Below are 27,865 nucleotides of genomic sequence, written 5' to 3'. Positions count from 1 at the left end.
CTGACAGTTTGTGCAAGGACTGCTATAGTTATAAACCCCTGTAATGCAGTATTTTAGTATAGGGCTGAACTGACTGCATTCAGCAAAATTCATAAAGGTGCGAGTCTTCTAAAACCAGACTTCAGTTGTGGCTCACACAGCTTGGGACTAAAGGCCTGATTCACTACAGATCGATATTGCTAAAATTTTCTAATGAATGCAATCGCAAAGCCGTTGCACAGCCAGCATAGAGACACGCACTACCACTATTTCACATCCATAATACCTTGCAGTCCTGCATATATACAACGGTAACATCAAGTAACATCGGCCACTCACGCAGAATTACAGCAGGTCTGACCTTACTCAGAAATTGCTAACCTCGTTGCATGTAGTGAGCACTCCATCTGTGTATGCCCTCGCAGTGGCTAATTTATGCACACCCATGCAACAGCGTTCAAACGGACAGGCACGTCTGTGTTTCTCCGACCACCCCCCGTCACCACCCCCAAATGCTGACCTCCCGTCACTCACTCTGCAATGGGTTTCTTTCTGCATGAGTGATGACAGAGCAATCGCAATGCTAACTCACACATGCACACTGCAATGCATACGCATGCGCAGTACGCACCGTCGACCGATCTGCGTACACTGTTGCAGTTGTGATCCATGATGAATCAGGCCCCAAGTCCTGCACAGACCCGCTGCAATTGTGCTAGTCTGCTAAATATTAAAAATATATATATACTTCTCAAAAGGAAAAGTGTTTAGTTGGGAGATTATAAAAAATAAGCCCAGGTGTCACAGTAGCTGCAGGTCATTACACCCATATTTATTAAAGTTGTGGCTGCAGCTACTGTAAACAAGAGGCACTTGAAGGAGCAATGAGATGGCAACAGCTGAGCTCTACCAAAAAGTGGCAAAATAGTATCTCTGCATTTCAACAACAAAACAACTTTTAAAAGACATAGCTTCCATCCAAAAAAAAGTTTATCAATAAACGGTTTAAAGAACAGAACTAGATGATGTTACAGTATGTCAATTGATTTTCAAAACAACCCTGCCAGTCATCTGTACCATATTGTGATTTTCCACTGACTTCACCAATATTCAAAATGTTTTTCATTTGTGATAAGATGATACTCTGTAAGGTGGGGCACTGATCTGATCTACCTGCAGTCATCTCTAATGTAACTTTTCTTCATTCACTCATTCATACACACAAGGACTGCAGAGCTAATGCCCTTGTTGAATTTTTGTTTTGCTTTAAACAGTAATTTTATTCAGCACTTGCTAATGATATGTGCGCCAAGTGAAACTCTCTCTTTTGTAAATTTAATTGTGTGCCCCTTGTCAGGTCTGCCATCAGAAATTATTGGGCCCGGGACTGACAAAACAGGCAGGGCCCCTTCCCTTGGCTGGCAGGGGGCAGATTGTCAGTGGTGGGCATTGCGGTGGATAATGTGGGTGGAGCTACAGCAGAGGTGAGACATCAAATGGTGCAAAAAAAACAGTTTAAAAAAATTGTCAAAGTTTGGGCTTGTGGGTGGGTGTTAAAACATGTCAATCTATCATATAAATGGGAGGGTAACAGAGCAGGGAGAGGGTGTGAGAGCAGGGTGAGGGTGTGGGTGTGAGAGTGAGAATGAGGTGTAGGTGTGAGAGGAGGCTGAGGTTGTGGGTATGAGAGTGGGGTGAGGTTATGGGTGTAAGAGCAAGGTGTAGGTGTGAGAGGAGGGTCAGGGTGTGAGAGCAGGGTGAGGATGTGGGTGTAAGAGTAAAGTGTAGGTGTGAGAAGGGTCACAGTGTGAGAGCAGGGTGAGGTTGTGGGTGTAAGAGCAAGGTGTAGGTGTGAGTAGGGTCAGGGTGTGAGAGCAGGGTGAGGTTGTGGGTGTAAGAGCAAGGTGTAGGTGTGAGTAGGGTCAGGGTGTGAGAGCAGGGTGAGGTTGTGGGTGTAAGAGTAAGGTGTAGGTGTGAGAGGAGGGTCAGGGTGTGAGAGCAGGGTGAGGTTGTGGGGATGAGAGCGAGGTGTGTGTGAGAGCAGAGTGAGGTGTGGGTGTGAGGAGGGTGAGAGCAGAGTCAGGGTGTGAGAGCAGGGTGAGGTTGCTGGGGTGAGAGTGAGGTGTGGGTATGAGGTGTGGGTGTGAGAACAGAGTGATGGTGTGGGTGTGAGTGCAGAGTGATGGTGTGGGGGTGAGTGCAGAGTGACTGTATGGGGTTGAGAGCAGAGTGAGGATGTGGGGGTGAGAGAGCGAGGTGTGGGGGTGAGAGCAGGGTGACGGTGTGGGTGAGAGAGCGAGGTGTGGGTGAGAGCAAGGCGTGGGTGAGAGAGCGAAGTGTGGGTGAGAGAACGAGGTGTGGGTGAGATCAAGGTGTGGATGAGAGAGCGAGGTGTGGGTGAGAGAGTGAGGTGTGGGTGTGAGAGCAGAGTGATGGTGTGGGTGTGAGTGCAGAGTGCCGGTGTGGGGGTGAGAGCAAGGTGTGGGTGTGAGTGCAGAGTGACTGTATGGGGGTGAGAGCAGAGTGAGGATGTGGGGGTGAGAGAGCGAGGTGTGGGGGTGAGAGCAGAGTGACGGTGTGAGTGAGAGAGCGAGGTGTGGGTGAGAGCAAGGTGTGGGTGAGAGAGCGAAGTGTGGGTGAGAGAACGAGGTGTGGGTGAGATCAAGGTGTGGATGAGAGAGCGAGGTGTGGGTGAGAGAGTGAGGTGTGGGTGTGAGTGCAGAGTGACTGTATGGGGGTGAGAGCAGAGTGAGGATGTGGGGATGAGAGAGCGAGGTGTGGGGGTGAGAGCAGAGTGAAGGTGTGGGTGAGAGCAAGGTGTGGGTGAGAGAACGAGGTATGGGTGAGAGCGAGGTGTGGATGAGAGAGCGAGGTGTGGGTGAGAGAGCGAGGTGTGGGTGAGAGAGCGAGATGTGGGTGTGAGAGCAGAGTGAGGATGTGGGGGTGAGGTTGTGAGAGCAGGGCAAGAGCGCAGGGTGAGGGAGTGACTGTGCAGGGTGAGGGAGTCAGAATGCAGGGTGAGGGAGTGACTGTGCAGGGTGATGGAGTTAGAGCGCATGGTGAGGGGGTGAGAGCACAGGGTGAGGGCGCAAGGTCAGAGTGCAGGGTGAGGGGGTGAGAGCAGAGTGGGTGTGAGAGCTGATTAAGGGGGTGAGAGCGGGATTCTCTGTCCCTTGTCTGTTTCCATAACAGTGAGGTGGGATTCCCCGCAGCCTCCTGCTCCTGCCTGTCCGAGCAGTACTTCACTAACAAGCGGCAGCAGCTGTAGGCAGATTCTCCCCTGCCGCTGCTGCTTCTGCCCTCCATGGCTGCTCTCTTCCCAGCAGTCTCTCCTGCTTGCAGGTGGTTGCCACTGCTGCTCCTGCTCCAGCCAACCGCTCACCCGGAGATGTGGAAGTTTGAACTGTGCACCGGGCGCGAGCCAATTGTAGCTCGCAAACCGGCAGCCAATCAGGAGCCGTTTCCGCTGCAGTGGCTCCTGATTGGTTCAGCTGCCGGTCTGCAAGCTATGAATGGCTCGCGGCCGACCATCCACGACTTGAAAAGCTGGCGGTGCTTATGCTCTCCGCTGCCACCCGGGCCCCCTTTCTGTTCGGGCCAGGGACTATAGTCCCGGCAGTCTTCCCCTGATGGCGGCCCTGCCCCTTGTCATTGGATCTCTCTGGTTCATCCATCACCAACTTTTTCTTCTGTCTCTCTGCTCATATTGGGCCTGATTCAGAGATGGACGCTAATGCCATTTTAACGCAGATCGAGCAGTTGTTTGCCATTGTGCATGCACCGCAATGATTATGGATGCACACAGTATCCCATCACAAAGTGACTGACAGGTGAGTGCATATGCAGCTCTGATGGCAGCCGGTGTTGAGGCAGTGTTACCGATATTTATGCAGGTATGCGTCATTGCATGCAGGCAAGAAGGCAGCAGTGGGTGTCCTTATACTCGGGTGATCTTGTGTGTGTGGGCATACTGGAGAGACCATCCCAGTTGCCATACTCATATTCTTACTCTACATATAATCAGGGGGGATGGGTACTAATTAGCCAGGCTCAGGCTTGCTGGAGGGGCCCTGCGGGGGCCCAGGTGTGGCACTGCTCCCCCATCTTACATCACAGCAGCCCAGCACACGCTGCTGTGATGCTAAGAAGCAGCCACAGCAGTCTCCTATGCCTGTGGGGGGAGCATTCATGCCCCCCACTGGTTATGCACCAGGCTGAGGGGGCTCACAGCGCCTCCCTTGCCAGTGAACAGAAACTTTTTTCTTTTTCTAACAGGGAGAGCAGAGCCGGGAGTCGGTCCCAGTAATCAGCTGTGTGGTCTAAACAGACCGCAAGCTGATTACTGTAAAAAAAAAGAAAAAAAAAAATTGTAAAAAAAAAAATAACTTACCTGACTCCAGGGACCGGTGATCGGGCCTCCAGTGATGACTCCCCTCTGGTCAGCTGGTCTCCCATAGTGTACTGCTGCCCGGTCATCTGGTGATCGGGCCTCCAGTGATGACTCCCCTCCGGTCAGCTGGTCTCCCATAGTGTACTGCTGCCCGGTCATCTGGTGATCGGGCCCCAGTGCAGTATGGGAGATCACCTGACCGGAGGAATGGAGAACATCACCGGAGGCCTGGAGCATGCAGGTAAGCGTAAGTAAGGGAGAGGGGGGTCGCGGGGGGTCCGCGATCGCGGGGGGCAGGGCTTAGCGCCGGGGGGCCGGGCTTAGCGCCGGTGGGGGGATAACGGTCGGTGTATGCGCGGGCACTTAATCATGGTATTTTTTGCGAAAATACCGTGATAAGGCTCCGAAGGGGATTAGCAGGGACAGAGCTTTATCGCAAGCTCTGTCCCTGCAAGGGATTTGTAGTAAATCCCTGTGATATTGCCTGAATTCGCAATGCGAATTCACTCAGTAATATCACACTACAATCTGCATTACCAATGCGGATTGTAGTAAATAGAGCCCACAGACACATATACACACAGTATAGTCCATTGTTTTTATGTATTAGAAGTCACTTTGCTAAATTATTGTTTCTACCTTATAAATGAATAGCACACTACTTTACATCCATTATAGAGCAGCACATACTGTACAGCATATCGTTTGATTCATTATCTGTTTTTAGATGCTGAAATTTAGAACATTTTATTTTAAGTTTATCTGACAGAAAATATAGCTAAATTCAAAAAATATTTTGCATATATTATGTAAAATAGCTTGTCAGACAGGATGCATAAGAAAAGAGAGATTGTTTTTTTAGAAGGTTGATATATCATCTAATTTCAAGGCTAAAAGCCGGATCACCATGTCTGCTTTTTTATGCTTTAAGATGAGACAATAACAAAACTACAAAAAATGCATACAGTAGTAACCAAACTCTTATTAAAGGCAACGTGTTCATTTCCTACCCCTACTGGTTATGTTTGTATTTGCTTGATGATACATAAAGGAGGTCTGTGAGGATTGTTAAATTATTGAATACTGCTTCCTCCTCTTACATTAAGTATTACCCTCTGTTTAACACAGTGGACCATTTGGTCTGCACCATCCTGACCCTGTGATATACACCTCCAGTTTTCTGATGCAAGTGCTGCTGAGTGCATGAATATTATTTATGCACCATATACTCATGTAATTGAACCTCCTTACAAATCTCTATCTCTGGTGGCAGGTTATCTTGTTTAAATACAGTGGGAATATTTATACATGTAATCTCAAATGGCTTTGAGCATCCTTGTCTTTTTTTCTAGTCTGCTAGTTATGCCAATCCAGGACTGTACGTACTCGGGGGCCTATTTATCAAACTATTTCTGTCATTAGAACATAAGCTAATGTCTCTTTCTCCATGTCTATGGCAGAATTCAGTTTCACAATTATTTAAAAATGATGTGAAGTGTTCCTGTTTTGCAATGAACAGAGCATGCAGGAGCCGCCCTCATAATTTTCTATGTGTAAGGCACTAAGGGAAAATATAACAAGCTCCAAAAATCTTACCTTTTCAGAGCTTACTTAATTAGCTCACAACATCTAAAGATGGCATCAGCCCGCTGTTCCCTATGATGAAACCAGATGGAGAGGGATCTTCTGACCCCTCACTGACTAACGGAGCTGTTTGCGAGGCCTATTCCAACTATTTCACATTTCACCTGATGGCCACAATATGTAACAATAAAGAATGTTAATTTTCAGGGCTACACAGCATGTTGTGATAAATAAGACCCTCATCTTTTTTTGATGGTGATGTGTGTGTGTTTTGGCACATTCCGTTTCCACATATTCCAAACAGGAAATTTATTTCATGACTACACATTACCATTGTGATAATTGGCTTACCCTGGTATTTTGATTGGGGTATTGTTACACCTTTTCCCAGCACTTGTTATAGTCGCCAATTTTTAGATATATTGCAAAATTTACACTGTAATTTAACATATTAAGGCCCTCATTCAGAGCCGTACGCTCTGAGCAGAGCGCACGCTCTGAATGAGGGCCGGGCTCCATTTTCATGGAGCGTCCTCCTGGACGCTCGTATAGCTGTGGGTCACCACCCACAGGCTATACGAGCGTGCATTGTGATGGTCGCAATGGTCGAGACCATCGCGACCATCGAAATTGCGAGCCGGAGCCTGCGGTTGAGGTTTTCAACCGCAAGCTCCGGAGTGATTTTGGCTCTATCAGAGCCAAAATCACTCCCACTGACATCACTAGTGATGTCAGTGGGCCGGCTTCTGACAGGGAGGCACGCCCCCGGCACGCCCACCAAAGGGGGCGTGCTGTCAATCAACATTGACAGCACGCCCCCTTTGATCGGACACAACGAGCGAAGGACTTTCCTTCGCTCGTCGCGTCTGGCGCATGCGCACGACGGAGCTCCCTCCGTCGTGCGCATGCTCAGTCCATAACATCGACCCACTTGCGAGCGGACAGCCGCTCGCGAGTGGGTCTGAATCAGGCCCTAAGTTCTCTATCAGTTACAGTTTTCACACAGACCCCTTAAATACTTATCTAATAAATAAAGACATTTGACAACTAGAGTACATGTTTAAAATCTGGCCAAATTAACTTTGACAAAATAAATTCTTATTCTATTTAATGATTATAGTTTGTATGGTGGCAGACAAAGAACTGATGACAACAACAACACGTATACAAATTAAATGTTGGGGCTTAACTCTCATAGATTAATAAAACAGGTTTGTGTTGAATCTGGAAGGGGCATTTATTTGGAAATAAACATTTCTTTAGGAGAGCACACGCACTAACAACTAAAAACAATTCAAAAATATATGCAGCCGTAGTATCGCCACATGACAACTAATAGCTGCAACACTGCCACCATACAGTACACTTAGCCTAAAACTAAAATCTAAACCAACTCCACAATACCCCTAAATAAGTCTTCTATAAACAAATACAAATATTTGGCCATCAAATTAAGACTTTCAGACCAAAATAGATGAGCAACTCTAAACCTCATCAAATGATGCTCAACAACAACACCACTTTTTAACCATAAAAATAACCATGAAAAATGAGCAACAGCGGAGTTGACCTTCTGCTTTGCCTCATTCATGACAGAACCTGACTTCAGTGCTCGCTACTTTCGGCAAGGTTTAATGGCTGACCAAACAAACTACAAAATGGCCAAGACCATTGCAACAGGTCCAAATCATGCACAATGGCATCATAAACCTAACAGTGTGCATTGGCCCAAATCATTCCCCCCTAGGTGGATCAGCACTATTCTTGAAACACCAATAACATGCATCTAATCCAACAGATGCATCTTTAAATCAGTCCACAACATGTCACAATAACCCAGCCAATGCACCTCAGTGCCAATATACAATCAAAAGCAGCCAACGATTTTGAAGGCTAAAACACAAAGTAATGTCCTATAATCCATATGGGCATTACATTGCAATATCATGTGAAAGGGACTCATTAAGGAATATATTAACAAATATAAAAATAAGATGACAAGCCACAAAAATGAGCAGCTAGACAAAAAAAAATGAAAAACACAACAAATGTGTAAGACAAAAGCATGGTAACCGGAACGGAGACCATAAAACAAAAAACCTACTAGAATCTTTATATATTGAATTAAAGGTAAAATTCAGTACTTGTTGCATTTGTGTAGAAAAAAACAAGTGCCTCACAGACCCCTGTAAAACACAATGAGTAGTCTAAAGCTCTGGTTTTAATTGCTTTAGCCTGCCATACATAATGCTTAAAAGCCAACAACTTCTAAAGACCCATGGCCTACAGTAGATCTCAAAAGTAGAAGAAACAGAAGTGGCTGCACCAATCATAAATGCATAAGTGCCTAAATCACCCGGAGGGAGACCTATAAATAAAATGGCATATTTGAAACATTACCAAATTGGTAAATAGTTAATGGACATCCATCAATATAGATCAACCAAGCCCAGGCAGCATCAGAACAAACTGATAAATAAGCATGTGCAATCAGGCAGATCCATTCATCCTGTAAACTCCAGTGGCCATGTACAATTTGGCCAGTCTTTGACGATCTGATTTTGCATAATAAACCATCTTCTCACACTAAAACATCCCAGAATAGTAAAGCTGATTCTTAAGATTTTGCTGATGCAACTAATTTGTTAATGCATGGTAAGCCATTGCAAATTCAATGTTAAAAAAAATACTCTTATAAACTAAAAAACACTCCCTCAATTGCTGTCAATACATATTGTAATTAATGGACATCAACAGGGAGATGCCTATCCTCTAGCGCAGGTGAGGATCTAGCCTATCCCTTAAGAGCTCAAGCAATTCCTTTTAGTGAGGTCATGACAGTTATCCAATTTTGAATAATATGCCACACCTTCCAGTCATTTTTTCATAACAGGGAGCAAACGAACTACACTAAAACAACACTGATGCTTTCTCTTACCTCTGTTTTGTGGAGAGGCACAATACTGCTCCCATGCAGTCTCATAGGAGCAGTATTTAGCCCAGAAAGTAAAAGAACCAGCAGTAATGAAGATGCATTTTGAGAATTAATGGTCTGATATGCAAAAATAAAACACAAAAATGTGTGGTGTCCCCCTACCAGAATTGTTAACCACCCCTGGGTCTGGAAATATAGCAGAGGAAGCATTCAGTGTGAGCTCCCCTCAAAGGGCTGAAATCCATAGGGAGGTAGAGATGATAAAAACTGGCCATCCCCTTTTAGACATGCATCTCTGCCCTTATGACATTAATGCTATTCCCCACACCACTGGATGGTGGGTGTGGGGTTAATAATATTGTGTAAAAAATAGACTTAATATCCTTCTTTACTGGTGCACTACATGTCACATTTAGCTTTGGCATGCCCATTTTAAGGGCTGTCAGGTCTTTCTGGTACTTAGAGGACCCAAAATGCTAGCATGCTTTGGCAGACCACACTCACTGGCACCTGCAGTGCACCTATAAAGAAAATATTACAAAAAAAACATGAGACACACACCATAGTAAAAATTCCTTTAATAAATAAAAATAGTACGAGACACTACATTTACTTCCTTTGGGAAGGATCCACTTCAGTCCATGTAGCATCCATTACATCTTGGCAAATTAAAAATACCATTAGCGACAAACTCCTAATGGAGTTGTGGTGGCAATGACAGGTCACTGGCAGTCACTCTCATAAGAATGAATGGGAACACTCTAACTGGTCACAGCACAGCGACTCTCACACTCTCTGACCAATCAGAGCATTCCCATTAATCTTTATGAGAGTGACCCCAGTAGGGGCAGCAGTGAATCTAGTGTCTAACCTGGATATACTTGTAGAAGCCTGTAGGTGGCAAATGAAAATGATACATAGTTGGCAAAAAAACATGAGAACCTCATTACAGAACAAATCTCACAGTCTACAAAGTTAGATAAATTAAGATTTGTAACTGAGAGAGCCCAACTCGCAGTAGAGAGTTTAGCTGAGGGGAAGGAAAAGGGTCCTAAGGTGTCTGAAAATGTATTCCATCCTCTAAGAGCGGCAATCATATATTTGGAGGTAGATGTATTGAAATATTTGTGTAGCTACAATAAATCTCTCAGAGGGAAGGTTCCATGCATGTCAGATTATAGTACAATCCATGGTTGAGACTGGATGTGGGCAACCAATTACAGATCTGGGTCTCGATTCAGGAGAGTTTGTGCATTTCCATATTTGGGAATGCCAGAATCCTTGCAGACTTGAGAAGCAATATTTCCTTTCCTGTTTGGCTCTTCCATTCTTTAATACATACGAGGTCTGTCTAAAAAGTTTTTGAATGGTCTGATATATCTGTTTGTAACTCTTACAACAAGGTTGCTCATGCACAGTGACATGCATGGACATGTCTGGACCTGTCCCCAGTCGGGGTTTGCCCGAGGCCGCCACTGTCTTGAAAAGATGGATTTTGCATCCGCATGGGCATAACTGTGCATGATGCAAATGGTATAAACATGTAACTGGTTATTTCTTTTTGTTTCTTTAACTTGGTATGGAATGTTATCTGTGTGTAGAAAATGACAAGCCCTTTTAACAAAAGTTGAAAGAGAGGTTATAGGAAGTTGTGTTCCTGCCCAGCCATAAATGTCCAATGACACTGTTTACATTGTATGTACAATCTATCTATTCTCTGTAGAAGAAATACTTTTCAAATTGTATAACTGAGAGTTAATGGACTGGCTAGTGTTTACTTATTGCCCTAGGCTCAGGGTACAAGTTGTTAATGTTTATGGTTTCCTCACTTAAAGCAGGGATCAAAGAGTGGAGTTTGGTTATAACCCCACAGAGGGTCAGGCTTACAGGCCAAGAAGAGACAAACTGATCAACCAGGTGTCAAATCTTTCCCCTAGCCATCTGTAAAAAGTGTCCAGTTCTGTGGACACAGGCCTAATATATGAGCTCCAAACAGGATGGAGTGAGCAATGATTAATTAAATGAACTAACCCCTGCTCAAGTGACCAAGAAACCCTGTGTTTCAGTTACCTTAGCAATGGAAGGGTTAAACTACCCCAAGGGAGGGGAGTGACCAGAGCTGTCTGGAGAAACAGGCATAAAACTGTAACTGACTTCTGGGTCAGTGTTCATTTCTGAGGGGCTATCGTGTGGTACAGATTGAATCGGAGTTCGTCACTAGGGACTCACTAAAGACAAAGGCGTGGCTTGTTTCTTCCCTTTTCATTTCTAAAATTGTAAGTAACTTGTGTGCAACCTTTTTATTTAATATTATTATAATCTTGTAACTTTTGTAACTAAGCTTTAAAGGTATTCTTGAATTAAAATATTAATTCTAGTTCTAGAACTGTGTTTTTATGACCGAAGGCCTAAACTTGGCCCACATTACCTATTTTTCTAAGTGTGTATGCAGGTGAGAGCAAAGGCTCACCTTATGCTGAAGCATTATAGTTACTTTTGCTGGTGGCAGCTTTCAGATATTTAACCACGCCTGCTGAGTTAACTTGTAAAAGTCATGGGCGGCGATTCTCAGATTGGCGTATCTGGAGGGATCGGCCGGAGGACCATGACAGCCACCACACTGCCATTGCATTCATTTCAACAGTGTGTTCTGAGCAGTGTGCGTTGAACAGCAATGGAGCAACGACACAACATTAAGTTCTGCTTCAAATTGGGTAAATCGGCGACGGAGACAGACAAAATGTTGGTGAAAGTGTATGGGCAGGATGCTGTGAGTAGAAAATGTGTGTACGATTGGTTTGCACGCTTTCGCAGTGGTAAGGAATCAGTGGAAGACGAGCTCCATTGCTCCATTGCTGTTTACCTTTATGTGAATGCATTATATTTTGTTGAGGTGAGTCTCAGAAGGAAGTCTCTAGAATATTAAAAGCGTTCCTATATCTAAAGCATAACCTGCTGCACATCTTCTCTTTGTTTTAAGTGAAATCCTTATCACGGCGGACTTCCTTTAAGCATTCCCAGGGGATCGCACTTCTTTGGATCACTCTGTTGTTTATTGTCCATTGCTGTTCGATGCACACTGCTCTGGACACTCTGTTGAAATGAATGCAATGGCAGTGCGGTGGCGGCCTCGGGAAACCCCAATTGAGGGCAGCTCCAGACATGTCCATGCATGTCAGTGCGCATGAGCGACCTTGTTGCAAGTGTAGTATACATATATATCAGACCATTCATCAAACTTTTTAGACAGACCTCGTATATTGCAATAACCACATAAAACTTATTAAACCAAGACCAGATTGGATCTAAAAAGAGATAACAATTTAGAGAGGATTATCATTTTAATAGCATCTATCCTGCCCATACATGAAATCCCATCCCATAATCTATCCAATCTCTCATAATGGCTTCTAGCTTCTGTAACAAAGAATGATTATTAAATCATCTTAATTAAGTCAGGATAGGATATTAAGAGGGAGTATTTCCATCTTGGAATTGTAAAGTTTATAATAGGAGGTAGCTTAACAGTCCCTCAGAAACTGATGGTTGGCAACCATTTATGTTGCCGATCCAATGAAAATGCTTTTTTTCCATTAAATTCCAGGATTGCAATGGATGCCACCATTGCATGCTTCTTTCTGATGACTGTTTTGATGGCAGCTGAGGTATAGTACTTTCTGCTGCATACACCAGAAAGGAGTGTCCATAGCAGAGCTCTTTTGGCATGCACACATTTCAGATGTCCACTGCACATTTGCACTAGCATACTTTTGATGGTTAAAGCATTGAATGGTTGACATGAGATGGTTGTAAAGCATGTTGCAACCGTGGTAACTATTTGATGACCACATTGTGATAACAATCCCTACCACAGAATTGGCATCTAATATTGAGTGGATGGCAGGGAGTAAGGCTTAAGCATGAGCACTGAAAATTAGCTCCTCATCAGCAAAGAGATAATACTTGTGAAGAACAATGATGGTGTCAGAAAGGTGTATCTTCTTAACCAAATGGCTAAATCAAATATGAGAGAAGCTAGGGGGCATACCAGCCTAGTAGCATCTGTAATAGGGAAAATAGATTAAACCATTTGTGTACAGTATACCAGAGCTGAGGAAGTTGATTATAAGGCTATATTGGCATTGAACCTGCCATGGATACCAAATTTACATACAACAGATCTGTTTGAGGGACTTTTCTGTATCCACTGAAAGTGTGAAAGGCATGTCCCCAGAGTGAGCCTGAGTTTCAATGATATTAAAAGCTCAACTGGTGTGATCCATAGCCTGTCTCTCCACAACAAAGCCCACTTGGTCTTTGCTTTTAAAATTGTTGTTACTTTATAAATAGTACGGGTTTAGTCCAGGCTCATGTAATTTTTTTAAATATACACCACACGTACCTCCCAATTGAAGCGGGACAATATCGCTTTTTGGTCACTGTCCTGCCGACCCACCCGCTGACAAAAAATGGGGGGGCATAGCTCTCTCATACATTTCTTGTGAGGCCATCCCCTTGCCATGAGGCCACCCCCATTGCAGCGTAGTCAAACCTTTCGGTGCATGCAAAAGTCCTAACCTCTCTTTAGGGATTGTTGAGAGGTATGAACACCTATATACACATTAAATACTAAGTTACTTTGAATAATCATGAAGAATTAACTAGCAATCCATGGTATATTTTCATGATTACTGTAGCCTAGTTACTACTTGCTTTCACCTTGTGGGAAGTGGCCATATGCCTTGATGTTGAGTTATATCCAGATAAATGCGTGCTGGTGTGCTATACTTATGTATACATGTCCTTACTGTTCTCATCTTCTTTGTCCATCCCTATTCCACTGATACAGGAGATCAAATTTTATACTGCTTACAAATCGCTGTTCACTTATCGCTGATTCACAGTATCCCAATTGTATTTGATCACATCCACTTGCTTTCAACCATTTAGAATCTCTGTGGGAGCAGTAGGCAGCACAACGCAGTAAATGAAAGTTAAAAATGGTGTTTGAAAGAACTGTAAGAATGTAGTGTTTTTTAATTGAAGTTTAAAGCTAGTACATCTTTGTTTGCAAAATAATAGCAACTATGTACCTGCCATCTCGGTTCTGCAGAAGCCATGAATTGTGATTATAACACAAACTCAACAAATGGGATAATTTCTAAAGTGATCAATTTTGCTAAGTGTAGCTTTAGTAACAGTGATCTAGGATGAGTATTGCTGTATTTTTCCTCTGTTTAATCATTTCAGCTGTGATGGTTGGCGGCAATAGCAATTGTTGAGTTGAAATGCTAATATACGATTATTACAATAATGAAGTGCCAATGATTGAGAACTTACAGTTTGCAATGTCATCAGGTGCAGCTACATTGTCAGAACTATTAATATATGCATCGTCATTATCCCCATCACCAAAAGCAAGGGTAACAATAGAGTAAACATACCGTTTCATAGTCTTTTTTTGGTCTGCCATCTGATTTATGTATTACCTGTTTATACCAAGGAGTAAAATGCTTTTCTGTATGTTGCAGCATGGGTGTTGTTACACAATTTATTCCCTGACAATCTCTGCTAAATCTTTGTGCACATACACAATGGGACTGATTCTGATTTGGGAGCAAAGTAAAAAGAGAAAGTAACTTTGTATAACAAACCAAGTTGTGATGCAAATACATTTATTTATTTATTTTTGCATGCAAGGTTAATACTGGCTGCTTTTGCATCTAGTCCATTAATACTGGACATATTTATTTTTTCACTGCAATATAGATTTGGACAAGCCCCTCTCAAATTTAAATCGCTCTCCACATTTTACATCTGCTCCACCTGCAGTGGAACATTGTTTTACCATATATATGTATATATATATATTAGGGGTGTGCACCGGTCACTTTTTGTGTTTTGGTTTTGGATCTGGATCTTTCTTCGTGTTTTGGATCTGGATTGGTATTGCCAAAACCACCCTTCCGTGTTTTGGGTTCTGGGTTTTGTGTTTTGGATCTGTATTTTTTTTTTTAAAAAGCATAAAAACAGCTAAAATCACAGAATTTATGGGTTTTTCTGCTCCTATGCTAATATTAACCTCAATAACCTTAATTTCCACTCATTTCCAGTCTATTCTGAACACCTCACATCACACCTCACAATAGTGTTTTTATATCCAAAAGGTTGCACCGAGGTAGCTGGATGACTATGCTAAGAGATACGAGTGGGCGGCACAAACACGTGGTCCATCTAGGAGTGACACTGCAGTGGCAGACAGGATGGCAGTTTGAAAAACTAGGCCCCAAACAGTACATAATTCAAAGAAAAAAAAGAGGTGCAAGATGGAATTGTCCTTGGGCCCTCCCACCCACCCTTATGTTGTATAAACAGGACATGCACACTTTAACAAACCAAACATTTCAGCGCCAGGGTCTGCCACACGACTGTGGCTGAAATGATTGGTTCGTTTGGACCCCCACAAAACAAGCTGGCAATTAATCTGTCCCTGCACAAACTGGCTCTACGGAGGCAAGATGTCGTCCTCATCCTCCTCATCCACCGATTCCTCACCCTCTTCAGTGTTGTGTACATCCTCATCCTCACAGAGTATTAATTCGTCCCCGCTGGAATCCACAACCACAGGTCCCTCTGTACGTTCTGGAGGCTGGTCTCCCTGGAAGAGTTGATAATTCATTTTATGAACATCATCTTCTCCACATTTTGTGGAAGCAACCCCCTACGCCTTTCGCTGACAAGGTTCCCGGCTGCACTAAACACTCTTTCGGAGTACACACTGGAGGGGGGCAACTCAGGTAAAATAGAGCCAGTTTGTACAGGGACCTCCAAATTGCTTCTTTTTCCTGCCAGTACAGGTACGGACTGTCTGACATGCCTACTTGGATGCTGTCACGGATGTAATCCTTTAACAGACAGACGCACGCTTGTCGCTGCTGCTTTAAGGATGCATGTGCGGCTACAGCCCACACATTTCACAAAGACAGAAAAAAAAAGAAGAATTTTTTTATTGTTTGTGGCGCGCACTTTGAGGGTTACACCACCCTTTAACAGACAGATGCACGCTTGTCGCTGCTGCTTTGAGGATGCAAGTGCGGCTACAGCCCACACATTTCACAAAGACAGAAAAAAAAAGAAGAATATTTTTATTGTTTGTGGAGCGTACTTTGAGGGTTACACCACCCTTTAACAGACAGACGCACGCTTGTCGCTGCTGCTTTGAGGACAGTATCATATGCAGTGACAGTAGACTTGTCAGAAATTGTTGGCACGTCCTTCAGTCCAGACCAGATGTCCAAACCAGCCCTTGACTTATGACACAGGCGCACGCTTGGCGCTGCTACTGTGTTGATGCACATGCGGCTACATCGCACACAAGTCACAAACATAAAAAAATAGTTTTTTATTTTTTGGAGCACTTTGAGGGTTACACCACCCTTTAACAGACAGACGCACGCTTGTCGCTGCTGCTTTGAGGATGCAAGTGCGGCTACAGCCCACACAATTCACAAAGACAGAAAAAAAAAGAATAATTTTTTTATTGTTTGTGGAGCGCACTTTGAGGGTTACACCACCCTTTAACAGACAGACGCACGCTTGTCGCTGCTGCTTTAAGGATGCAGGTGCGTCTACAGCCCACACATTTCACAAAGACAGAAAAAAAAAGAAGAATATTTTTATTGTTTGTGGAGCACACTTTGAGGGTGTCACCACCCTTTAACAGACAGACACACGCTTGTCGCTGCTGCTTTAAGGATGCAGGTGCGGCTACAGCCCACACATTTCACAAAGAGAAAAAAAAGAAGAATTTTTTTATTGTTTGTGGAGCGCACTTTGAGGGTTACACCACCCTTTAACAGACAGACGCACGCTTGTCGCTGCTGCTTTAAGGATGCAGGTGCGTCTACAGCCCACACATTTCACAAAGACAGAAAAAAAAAGAAGAATATTTTTATTGTTTGTGGAGCACACTTTGAGGGTGTCACCACCCTTTAACAGACAGACACACGCTTGTCGCTGCTGCTTTAAGGATGCAGGTGCGGCTACAGCCCACACATTTCACAAAGAGAAAAAAAAGAAGAATTTTTTTATTGTTTGTGGAGCGCACTTTGAGGGTTACACCACCCTTTAACAGACAGACGCACGCTTGTCGCTGCTGCTTTGAGGATGCAGGTGGAATCCAGACGGGATTTGGAACCGGGGACACACTACCTCCATCAATTGTCTAAATCCCACTGCACTAATGGCGGATACCGGACGCACGTCTAACACCAACATAGCAGTCAAGGCCTCAGTTATACGTTTTGCTTCAGGATGACTGCTGTCGTACTTCATCCTCATCGCTAGGGACTGTTGGAGGGTCAATTGTTTAGTAAAAGTAGTGGTGTTCCTACTTCCTCTCTGGGATGATGAACAACTCCCAGCAGCAGCAACAGCACTAGGAGGAAGTGGTTCTTGATCTTTCCCTATTTTATTTTTATCGGAGAAAGTTTGGTCCTCCATTTATGTTATATTGATATATACGTGCGGCTAAGGCGCACACAAACACAGAAAATATTTTTTTATTTTTGCTGGAGAGTAGTGCACTTTGTGGGTTACACCACCCATTAAGAAATGAGCCAGCCGGCTCTTTACTTATGGGACACAGGCGCACGCTTAGGGCTGCTTCTTTGTTGATGCACGTGCGGCCACCGAACACACAATTCACAAACACAGAAAAAAATGTTTTATTTTGTTTGGAGTGCCCTTTGGGGGTTACAGCACCCTTTAGCGGTCAATCCAGCCGGCCCTTTATTTATGGGACACAGGCGCACGCTTGGCACTACTTTGTTGATGCACGTGCGGCTACTGCGCACACAATTCACAAACACAGAAAATATTTTTTTATTTTGTTTGGAGTGTACTTTGGGGGTTACAGCACCCTGTAATGGACAAGCCAGCCTGCCCTTTACTTATGACACAGGCGCACGCTTGGCACTACTTTGTTGATGCACGTGCGGCTACTGCGCACACAATTCACAAACACAGAAAATATTTTTTTATTTTGTTTGGAGTGTTCTTTGGTGGTTACAGCACCCTTTAACGGTCAAGCCAGCCGGCCCTTTACTTATGACACAGGCGCATGCTTGGCACTACTTTGTTGATGCACGTGCGGCTACTGCACACACAATTCACAAACACAGAAAATATTTTTTTATTTTGTTTGGAGTGTACTTTGGGGGTTACAGCACCCTTTAACGGTCAAGCCAGCCGGCCCTTTACTTATGACACAGGCGCACGCTTGGCACTACTTTATTGATGCACGTGCGGCTACTGCGCACACAATTCACAAACACAGAAAATATTTTTTTTATTTTGTTTGGAGTGTACTTTGGGGTTACAGCAGCCTTTAACGGTCAAGCCAGCCGGCCCTTTACTTATGACACAGGCGCACGCTTGGCACTACTTTGTTGATGCACGTGCGGCTACTGCGCACACAATTCACAAACACAGAAAATGTTTTATTTTTTTTTGCACTTGGGGGGAGCACCCCTGATGGACAGCGCACCCCCTGGACAACACTACAGCACCCCTTTAGGACTGGGACTCTGCACAGGACTTTGGAGTGAACACAGCCCCTATGGACAACTGACTGCACAACACAGTCCAGCCAGCCCCTATGGACTTTGGAGGAGTGGACACAGCCCCTATGGATAACAGCAGCACAGCACAACACAGCCAGCCCCTATGGACTTTGGAGGAGTGGACACAGCCCCTATGGACAACAGCAGCACAGCACAACACAGCCAGCCCCTATGGACTTTGGAGGAGTGGACACAGCTCTTATGGACAACAGCAGCACAGCGCAGCACAGCACAACACTACACTGCACTACACTACACTACACTACACAGCGCAGCCAGCCCTAACTCCCACCCTCCCTCTTCACTGTCCACAGCCGAGTGAGAAAATGGCGCCGACGCGGGTACCTTATTTAGGATCCCGCTCACCCCTAATATATATATATATATATGTATATATATATATATATATATATATATATTACCAATGTGTATGACTGGAGTGCTGCACGTTGTGGGTATATATATATATATATATATATATATATATTATATAGTATATATCTCACGACTCATCATTGTCTCCCTTAGCCATCCCTTCATCCATTATTCATCAAGCTACCCTATACTTCTTTATCCCCATCATCCCTGCTATTCATCTTATCCCTACACACTATCTCTCTTCACTATTTCCTTCATCATCTCATTTAATATTGATACCTCTGCTAGTTATCCCAACCCTCTCCCTCTTTATTCCCCTTCCCATCCCTATTCATCCCCTCACCATGTACTGTCATTGACTTGTCCTCTTCACGCTGCTTTGCTCATATATACAGTAAAATAGCTGGGTCCTCAAACACCAAATGATGTGATGCTCACATGATCTAGTGCAGGGACTCATGGTTAATAACTGAGCTGGGAATAGGACAGCTTACCATGCTGGAGAAAGTCAAATACAGGAGGTGGCAATTGGCCCAACTCATGGGTGCAGTGTGTCCCACTAATTTCAGGAGCTTCCTTGACAGATGGGCCCATGTGCACTCCACACCCTGCACCCATATGGGTTATGCCATTGCCCCTTGTGCATAAATGTATCTCTTCCAAGTTCAAACTATCAGTTTCACTTTGTGTTTGTTGAGTTTGTGTGACAGCAGCTGCAATGATAACATGCTTTCTATCTTTCCCTGCTACTTTGTTGATGCACATGCAGCTAAGGCGCACACAAACACAGAAAAATATTTATTTTTTATTTTTTGGGGCACTTTGGGGGTTACACCACCCTTCAACAGACCAGCCGGCCCTTGACTTATGACACAGGCGCACGCTTGGCGCTGCTATTTTGTTGATGCACGTGCGGCTAATGTGCACACAAACAGAAAAAAATATATATATTTTTTTGCACTTGGGGGAGCACCCATGATGGACAGAACACCCCCTGGACAACACTACAGCACCCCTTTAGGACTACACCCTTTATGGGACAACATCAGTGCACAACACAGCCTAGCCAGCCCCTATGGACTTTGGACACAGCCCCTATGGACAACAGCAGCACCAGCACAGCAACCGCCACCCTCCCTCTATGGACAACACAGCCTTTATGGGACAACAGCACTGCACAACACAGCCCAGCCAGCCCCTATGGACTTTGGAGACAACCCCTATGGACAACAGCAGCACCAGCACAGCAACCCCCCACCCTCCCTTTTCACTGTCCACAGCCGGTGAAAAATGGCGCCAACGCGGGGACCTTTTATAGAATACAAAACCCGCGAGAATCCAACAGCGCGAGGATGACGTTTTGCCTCGTTCTGGGAACCGAGTCTGGCGGGAAAACCCCAGCTGTACTCGTTTCCCGGCTCGGATCGGGGGGGCTCGGGGGGGGTTTGGATTTCAGAAATCGGAACCCGCTCATCCCTAATTTGTAAGTATAGACGTTATCATTAGTTGGACAACATTTGCAAATACACGTAATGGTAGGTGCATTAATGTAAAAAAAAGTGACCCAATATTTTTAAAAACATAAAATTTGCAGCTGGGAGTTAAAGTAAGGATGGTATTATTTAATAAATGTTAAAATTATTTGTATGTTTATTCTTCTGCTCTTATTTTGTGGTTGATTCATTAATACAGTGAGGAATACATTTGCAAATCTTGAATTCTGAACATGATATGAGATGCAGCTAAAATGCTCTTGGTAACCTTTAAGTTAATTTATCACCCTATTTGCTCTATTGTTAAGTTTGTCTGTGTTCACTGCTGGCTCTTCAACTCTTGTATAGAAAGCAGAATTTATACTGGGAAAAAAGGTTAAACTCAATGACAAAAAATGAACATGATTCTCTCTCTGTTTCTCTGTCACAACCTGCATAATACTGCATTAACCTTGAACACTTTGTTCTGTACAAAAAGGCAAAATAAAAGAAAATAAACAGTCAACATATCAGTTGAGATTAGACCAGTGTTGGCTAACCTTGACACTCCAGCTGTTATGAAACTACATAACCCAGCATGCACTGCTACAGTTTTGCTATTAGGGCATGCTAAAACTGTGGCAGGGCATGCTGGGATATATAGTTCCACAACAGCTGGAGTGTCAAGGTTAGCCAACACTGGATTAGACCATCATATAATTGTTATTTTTTTCTGTAATGTATACTTAACAGGATATCATATAACTTATATTAATTTTCATACTTTAACAGAATGTTTATTTAACATCTGTATTCTTTCTTTACTTTTCAGAGGGAGGCTCAGGCTCTGGTGATGGAGGTAAGAGTTCATGCATTGTCTGAAAAATTAGATGTGGTTCAGTTTGGTCTTTCCCTGATTTGTCATGAAGCGGAGAAGTGGAGGTTAGAACCCCTTCTTTTGAGGGGTTCCGGACTATAGGCAGACAGTAATTAGTCAGACAATGTCTAGATAGACACCAGATGTTAGACAGTTAACAGACAAGAAGTAAAGTTCGACACAGACAAAAGTCAGACACACTAAAGTTAGACATGTAAAAAGTTCAACAGGTACAAAAGATTGACAGGGTCAAAAGTTCGACATGAAAAAGATTGACACAAAAATGGTCGACACATTGTTTTACATTTCATTTTAGGATCAGGGTTAGGGTTAGGCACCTACTGGAGGGTTCAGGTTAGGCACTTACCCCCACTGTTAGGGTTAGACACTTACCCAGACAGTTAGGGTCAGGCACCAGGAGGGAGGGATAGGGTTAGGCACCAAGGGGAGGGTTAGGGTGAAGAGTAGGGCTAAAAAAAAAAAAATTGTCGACCATTTTTGTGTCGACTATTTTCAGTTGAACTTTTGACCCTGTCGACCTTTTGTACCTGTCGAACTTTTTACATGTCTAACTTTAATGTGTAGACTGTTTGTGTCTAACTTTTTTCCCTGTCTATCTAGTGTCTGGTGTCTATCTAGACATTGTCTAACTAATTACTGTCTATCTCCTATACCACACCCCTTTTGAGGAGACTTACAACCTCTTCCATATAAGATGTTTCCAGTTTATCTTTGCAAATTTCCTCATGTAAACAAAAGCTTTCCAATCTTGAGAAATACATTTAGTTTTGTGGGTTTACTACAGAATGTGGAAGATAACAGTTCTGAATGTATAGAAAGTTGGTTGTTAAAAGAATTTAGAATATGTGTATTTACTGTACCCCTCATTACACAATTGGTAGTGCACATCTACTTCCTACTCAGACACTTCCATCAGGTAACACACTATGTACACTCATGAAAATTCTGCAGTATAAGAACCATGTTGCTGTGCTTTATTGGCAAGAGAGTGGGAGCCACTGAAATGTAATCCAACTGTTGCAACATTTGCTTTGGAAATGCAGGAATCCAGATCTCAATTTATTCAAGTTACAAAAAAGGCTAAGTGATTTGCAGCTTCCTTACTGTATACTATTCCCTGTGAGACTCCACGTAATAGCTGATGAGAAAACCTACTTCTTAATGTCACTAAGTGAGGCTTTTGACTAGATGGAAAATTTCTCTACAGCAGAAGTAAAAATCGATTAAATGGTTATTTATTTCTAATATTTCAAATTTTATGTTCATAGATAAATACATTTACAGTTATATGTACTTTGTTAAATTAAATATAACAATAAACTGTATAATCTAGGATTTACATTTTAAAAGAGCTGACATTTCATGTCTCCTTCCTCATTTAACACTTCACTTTTAATGTGTGAGGGCATAGTTTGGTTGTTAGTTTACAGGTTTAAAGTATGACTAAGGATGGGTGCACAGAGTGGATTAGTGACAGGGAGGGAAATATGAAAGTATTAAAATGTTTATTTACAATTGTACATGTAATTTATGACATATTGGTTATTCATTTATCATGTTGAATCTTTCTTGTTATGTGGACCTGGCTGAGAACCCTGGGAGTGAGCAGTTGTCAGATTATGGTTGATGAACTGTATGAAAAGAGCTGATTGATTATCCCTTGGACAAATCTAAGTATTTGTTGTGTTTTAGCACTTATTACTAATTGTATATAGATTCATGACCTACTTAGTCAAGATACATAATCTTCTAGTAATTGTATCCCAGTAAATTTGGATGAACAAATCAGTAAACAGTTTTTAAGGAATATTATTAAAAATATTTTTTTTTCTCATTTTTATCAGCAGTTTTACCCATCTCAGGCAAAATATGCATCAGAATTAGGGAATTATCTAATGAGATCCAATTACCTTAAATTTTTTTTCTAGAATTAAGAACTTATTTAGATTCAAATTCCAGTAAAAGAAAAAAGCCTTGCCATTTACTTATTACACCTGAAGTAGATGGTGTCCGGAAAGTCAAGAACTTTATAAGAGATTGGAAATATTTTTTGTACCTAAACTTCTAAAACTATATAATACATGGATATGTTAGAAGCTTTAATTTAGTTTTTTTTACTTAATTGGGTTCTGTTGCCCAATCTCCCATTTATGTTCAAGATGTTAAAACATTGGCAAATGTCTTAGCTTTATAAAGTAATTCCTTACATGGTTCATTGGGACCTAAACAATTTTATGCATGGTAGTTGTACATCACTAATTTGAGGCATTTACATTTGTAAGGATAAGATTCCATGTGGAAATGGCGCTGAGGCAGTTGTAGTAAGTTATGCTGCTACCAAGGCCTTTCATTTAGTCCAGTGAGTATATCTGTGGGAAGTATTGAAATGTTTTGGTACAATTTATTTTCCATTGAGTGAAATTGTTTTATTCTGTCCCTGCAGCCAAAATTTGTGTGTATGGATATGTATCACACCTATTTCCTCTAGGTTGGAGCACATGGCAAGGCTGTCTATCTCAACAGCACTCTTTGCCTTTCAATTGAAACCTTAGCATATTGCATCAGATCTAACTTTGATATGTGTCTTAAACTGCGTGCACACTATTATGATTGCAGGCTGATCGGGTAAAACTGTCTCGATCAGTCATGCAGTCTGTCCCCAGTGTGACCCCTTGTCAGCCGTGTACACACTGTGCAGGCATAACACAGTGTGTACGGGTTTCTATGGGATCGGGAGGTCGAACCTACGAATATTAAACTGTACATAAGATGCGACCTCCCGATACCGACCATTACAGGGGCTTTAAAAGCCGTTTATCGGCTAACGCTCCTGCATCAGGACAGGGTAGACAGCGATACAATCCAATGGCTGTTCTCTCGATATTGGATGAATGGCCCGATGATTGTATAGGTGTGTACCCAGCTTTAGAACTACCAGTTGTACTGTACTGATAGTTTTACATTGTATGACATGTTTCTTTTCTTGGCTGATGCAAACAATTCCTCAAAATCACTACTTCACTTGGTGGATGGCTTTGGATTAATTCAGGTATAAGAATCCATTGAACCAAGCCCATTGTTTTCTCAATACGGTAATATGTCCTGCAGATGGAGCCTTTTTTACATTAAATATGACCAAGATATTTAAATACACAGGAATGTGTCATATTATATTATACAACACTGAACCACTCATTGATCATTTTAAAATAAAAAAACAGTCCTGGAATAAGCTTTCCCTTACTTTGACTTTGAGGGTTAATGCAGTTTTACCTATATATATATATATATATATATATATATATATATATATATACAGTCAGGTCCATAAATATTGGGACATTGACAGAATTTTCATATTTTGGCCTCTATTCACCACCACAATGGCTTTGAAATGAAACAAAGAGGGTGAGCTTTAACTGCAGACTTTCAGATTTCATTTGAGGGTAATTACATCCAAATCAGGTGAACGGTGTAGGAATTACAACGGTTTCTATATGTGCCTCCCACTTTTTAAGGGGCCAAAAGTAATGGGACTATCAACTCAAAAGCTATTTCATGGACAGGTGTGGGCTATTCCCTTCTTATTTCATTATGAATTAAGCAGTTAAAAGGTCTGGAGTTGATCCTAGGTGTGACATTTGCATTTGGAATCAGTTGCTGTCGACTCTCAATATGAGATCCAAAGAGTTGTCACTATCAGTGAAGCAAGCCATCATTAGGCTGAAAAATCAAAACAAACCCATCAGAGAGATAGCAAAAACATTAGGTGTGGCCAAATCAACTGTTTGGAACATTCTTAAAAAGAAAGAACGCACCGGAGAGCTCAACAACACCAAAAGACCCGGAAGACCACGGAAAACAACTGTGGTGGATGACAGAAGAATTATTTCCCTGGTGAAGAAAAACCCCTTCACAACAGTTGGCCAAATCAAGAACACTCTCCAGGAGGTAGGGGTATATGTGTCAAAGTCAACAATCAAGAGAAGACTTCACAAGAGTGAATATAGAGGGTTCACCACAAGACGTAAACTATTGGTGAGCCTCAAAAACAGGAAGACCAGATTAGAGTTTGCCAAATAACATCTAAAAAAGCCATTACAGTTCTGGAACAACATCCTATGGACAGATGAGACAAAGATCAACTTGTACCAGAGTGATGGGAAGAGAAGAGTTTGAAGAAGGAAAGGAACTGCTCATGATCCAAAACATACCACCTCATCAGTGAAGCATGGTGGTGGTAGTGTCATGGCGTGGGCATGTATGGCTGCCAATGGAACTGGTTCCCTTGTATTTATTGATGATGTGACTGCTGACAAAAGCAGCAGAATGAATTCTGAAGTGTTTCGGGCAATATTATATGCTCATATTCAGTCAAATGCTTCAGAACTCATTGGACAGTGCTTCACAGTGCAGATGGACAATGACCCGAAGCATACTGCAAAAGCAACCAAAGAGTTTTTTAAGCCTAAAAAGTGGAATGTTATGCAATGGCCAAGTCAATCCCCTGACCTGAATCCGATTGAGAATGCATTTCACTTGATGAAGACAAAACTGAAGGGAAAATGCCCCAAGAACAAGCAGGAACTGAAGACATTTGCATTAGAGGCCTGGCAGAGCATCACAAGGGATGATACCCAGCGTCTGGTGATGTCTATGCGTTCCAGACTTCAGGCTGTAATTGCCTGCAAAGGATTTGCAACAAAGTATTAAAAAGTGAAGGTTTGATTTAGGATTGTTTAGTTTGGCCCATTACTTTTGGCCCCTTAAAAAGTGAGAGGCACATATAGAAACCGTTGTAATTCCTACACCGTTCACCTGATTTGGATATAATTACCCTCAAATTAAATCTGAAAGTCTGCAGTTAAAGCACATCTTGTTTGTTTCATTTCAAAGCCATTGTGGTGGTGAATAGAGGCCAAAATATGAAAATTCTGTCAATGTCCCAATATTTATGGACCTGACTGTATATATATATATATAAATCCAAAGTAGAATCCGGCACTCAATAAAACAAAAAATCACTTCTTACCCCATTGCCTTCCAAGCATATCACACACAAGGTGTGACACAAATACCGAGCAGAACTGGCGGCACTCATGGATTTTTAAAGAAAAACAGCAAACAGCGATAATTCAGTCAAGCCGACGTTTCAATACATGAGTATTTTCATCAGGACACTGTCTGACTGTTTGCTGCCTTTCTTTAAAAATCCCTCAGTGCCACCAGTTCTGCGCTGTATATATATATTTATTTATTATACACTGCAGAGGGTGCGGCACTCCAGGCATACTTCAAAGAAATCACATCATGGCCAGTTGCATCAAAACATTTCAGTTTTACTAAACTTTTTTCTTGAAAAACTGAAACGTTGATGCAACTGGCTATGCTGTGATTCCTTTGAAGTATGCCTTGAGTGCCGCATCCTCTGCAGTGTACATTGTTCTTGTGAAGGCATTGGCAGCAGCTACATCACTGTTATTTGGAATGTCATTCCCCGGATTATTATATATATATATATATATATATATATATATATATATATATACTATAAACACACAGATATATTTATATTCATTACAATTATTTCTAGCAAAGTTTAGAGGAAGAAAAGATCACAGATGTAAGATCAAGACCTTGTTCAGACTTATGGCTTCAGTTGGCCTTGCAATGCCCAATATAATATTGTATTATCTAGCAGTACAGATTTCACGTCAAAAGAAGTGGGTTAGAGAAAAAGCTGAGGATGATATTTCACGCTTCTAAGGCGAGCAAGGGAGAGGGGATGGGGGCTGTCAAATAATATACTTCAGAGACAATTAGAGGGTATGATATAAAGAAGTTTCCCACCTATCCTTAGGCAAGCTGTAATAATTTGGAAACTGACTCATACAATCCTGGGTGTATCGGGCATCAACCCATGCACTATAATGTGGAATAATAGAATATATAGTTATTCAAGCTAAGTAGAAAGAATATTTTAATGCAGATTGGCTTAGTGCGTTTGGACAATTGTATGCTAATAACACTTTGAACATTTCTACAGTGTGTGCTATATTCATTTTACATTATATAAATGACTTACTTAATCCTTTGAAATTGAAATGGGGAAATTATATTGGACAAGTGACAGATGGGGAGTGGGTATTTATGTCAGAATGTTTTAATTTGGCGACTGCATATGTTACATTTCAATAAATCACTTTTATATCCTACATAAAGTGTATTTTATGCCAATTAAACTTTTTAAAATGGGATTGAGAATATGTTTGGATTGTGGAAATAGAGATGGGGTTGAGAATCTGTATGGGCTGTGGATATAGAGAGGGACATTTTTGTCATTTAGTATGTGATTGACCTAAACTACAAATGTTTTGATAATTGATTTAAGATGCTGATATAAGATGCTGTATGTACAGTACATCAAAAGTGCCTGTGCCTTAATATACGAAAATGGGGTTGCTTGCCTTATGCATAGTAAACAGTAAACGGTCTCAATAATTTTATATTTCAATATGCCTTTAGTCTTTTGGCCTTAGCATGTTGCCATCTCATGGATGGTGAGTGAGGTCCTTTCCTTTTTCAAATCGATTGCTCTTGCCAACA

The 27,865-nt window shown here is 42.3% G+C and overlaps 1 protein-coding gene across 1 annotated transcript in view; it reads left to right on the top strand.

Annotated features, from left to right (window-relative positions):
• TMEFF2 (transmembrane protein with EGF like and two follistatin like domains 2) overlaps positions 1-27,865 on the top strand; it is a 668,344-nt gene that overhangs the window by 108,811 nt on the left and 531,668 nt on the right. The window contains exon 4 of the mRNA XM_088456946.1: positions 21,194-21,220. Coding sequence (XP_088313072.1) covers positions 21,194-21,220 — 27 coding nt within the window. The remainder of the gene's footprint in view (positions 1-21,193; positions 21,221-27,865) is intronic.

Source organism: Taudactylus pleione, unplaced genomic scaffold (genome assembly GCF_031769625.1).
Source record: "Taudactylus pleione unplaced genomic scaffold, aTauple2 ptg000728l, whole genome shotgun sequence".
NCBI classification, from domain to species: Eukaryota; Metazoa; Chordata; class Amphibia; order Anura; family Myobatrachidae; genus Taudactylus; species Taudactylus pleione.
The sequence above is the reverse complement of the archived record's forward strand: the minus strand, read 5'-3'. Positions and strand labels throughout refer to the sequence as shown.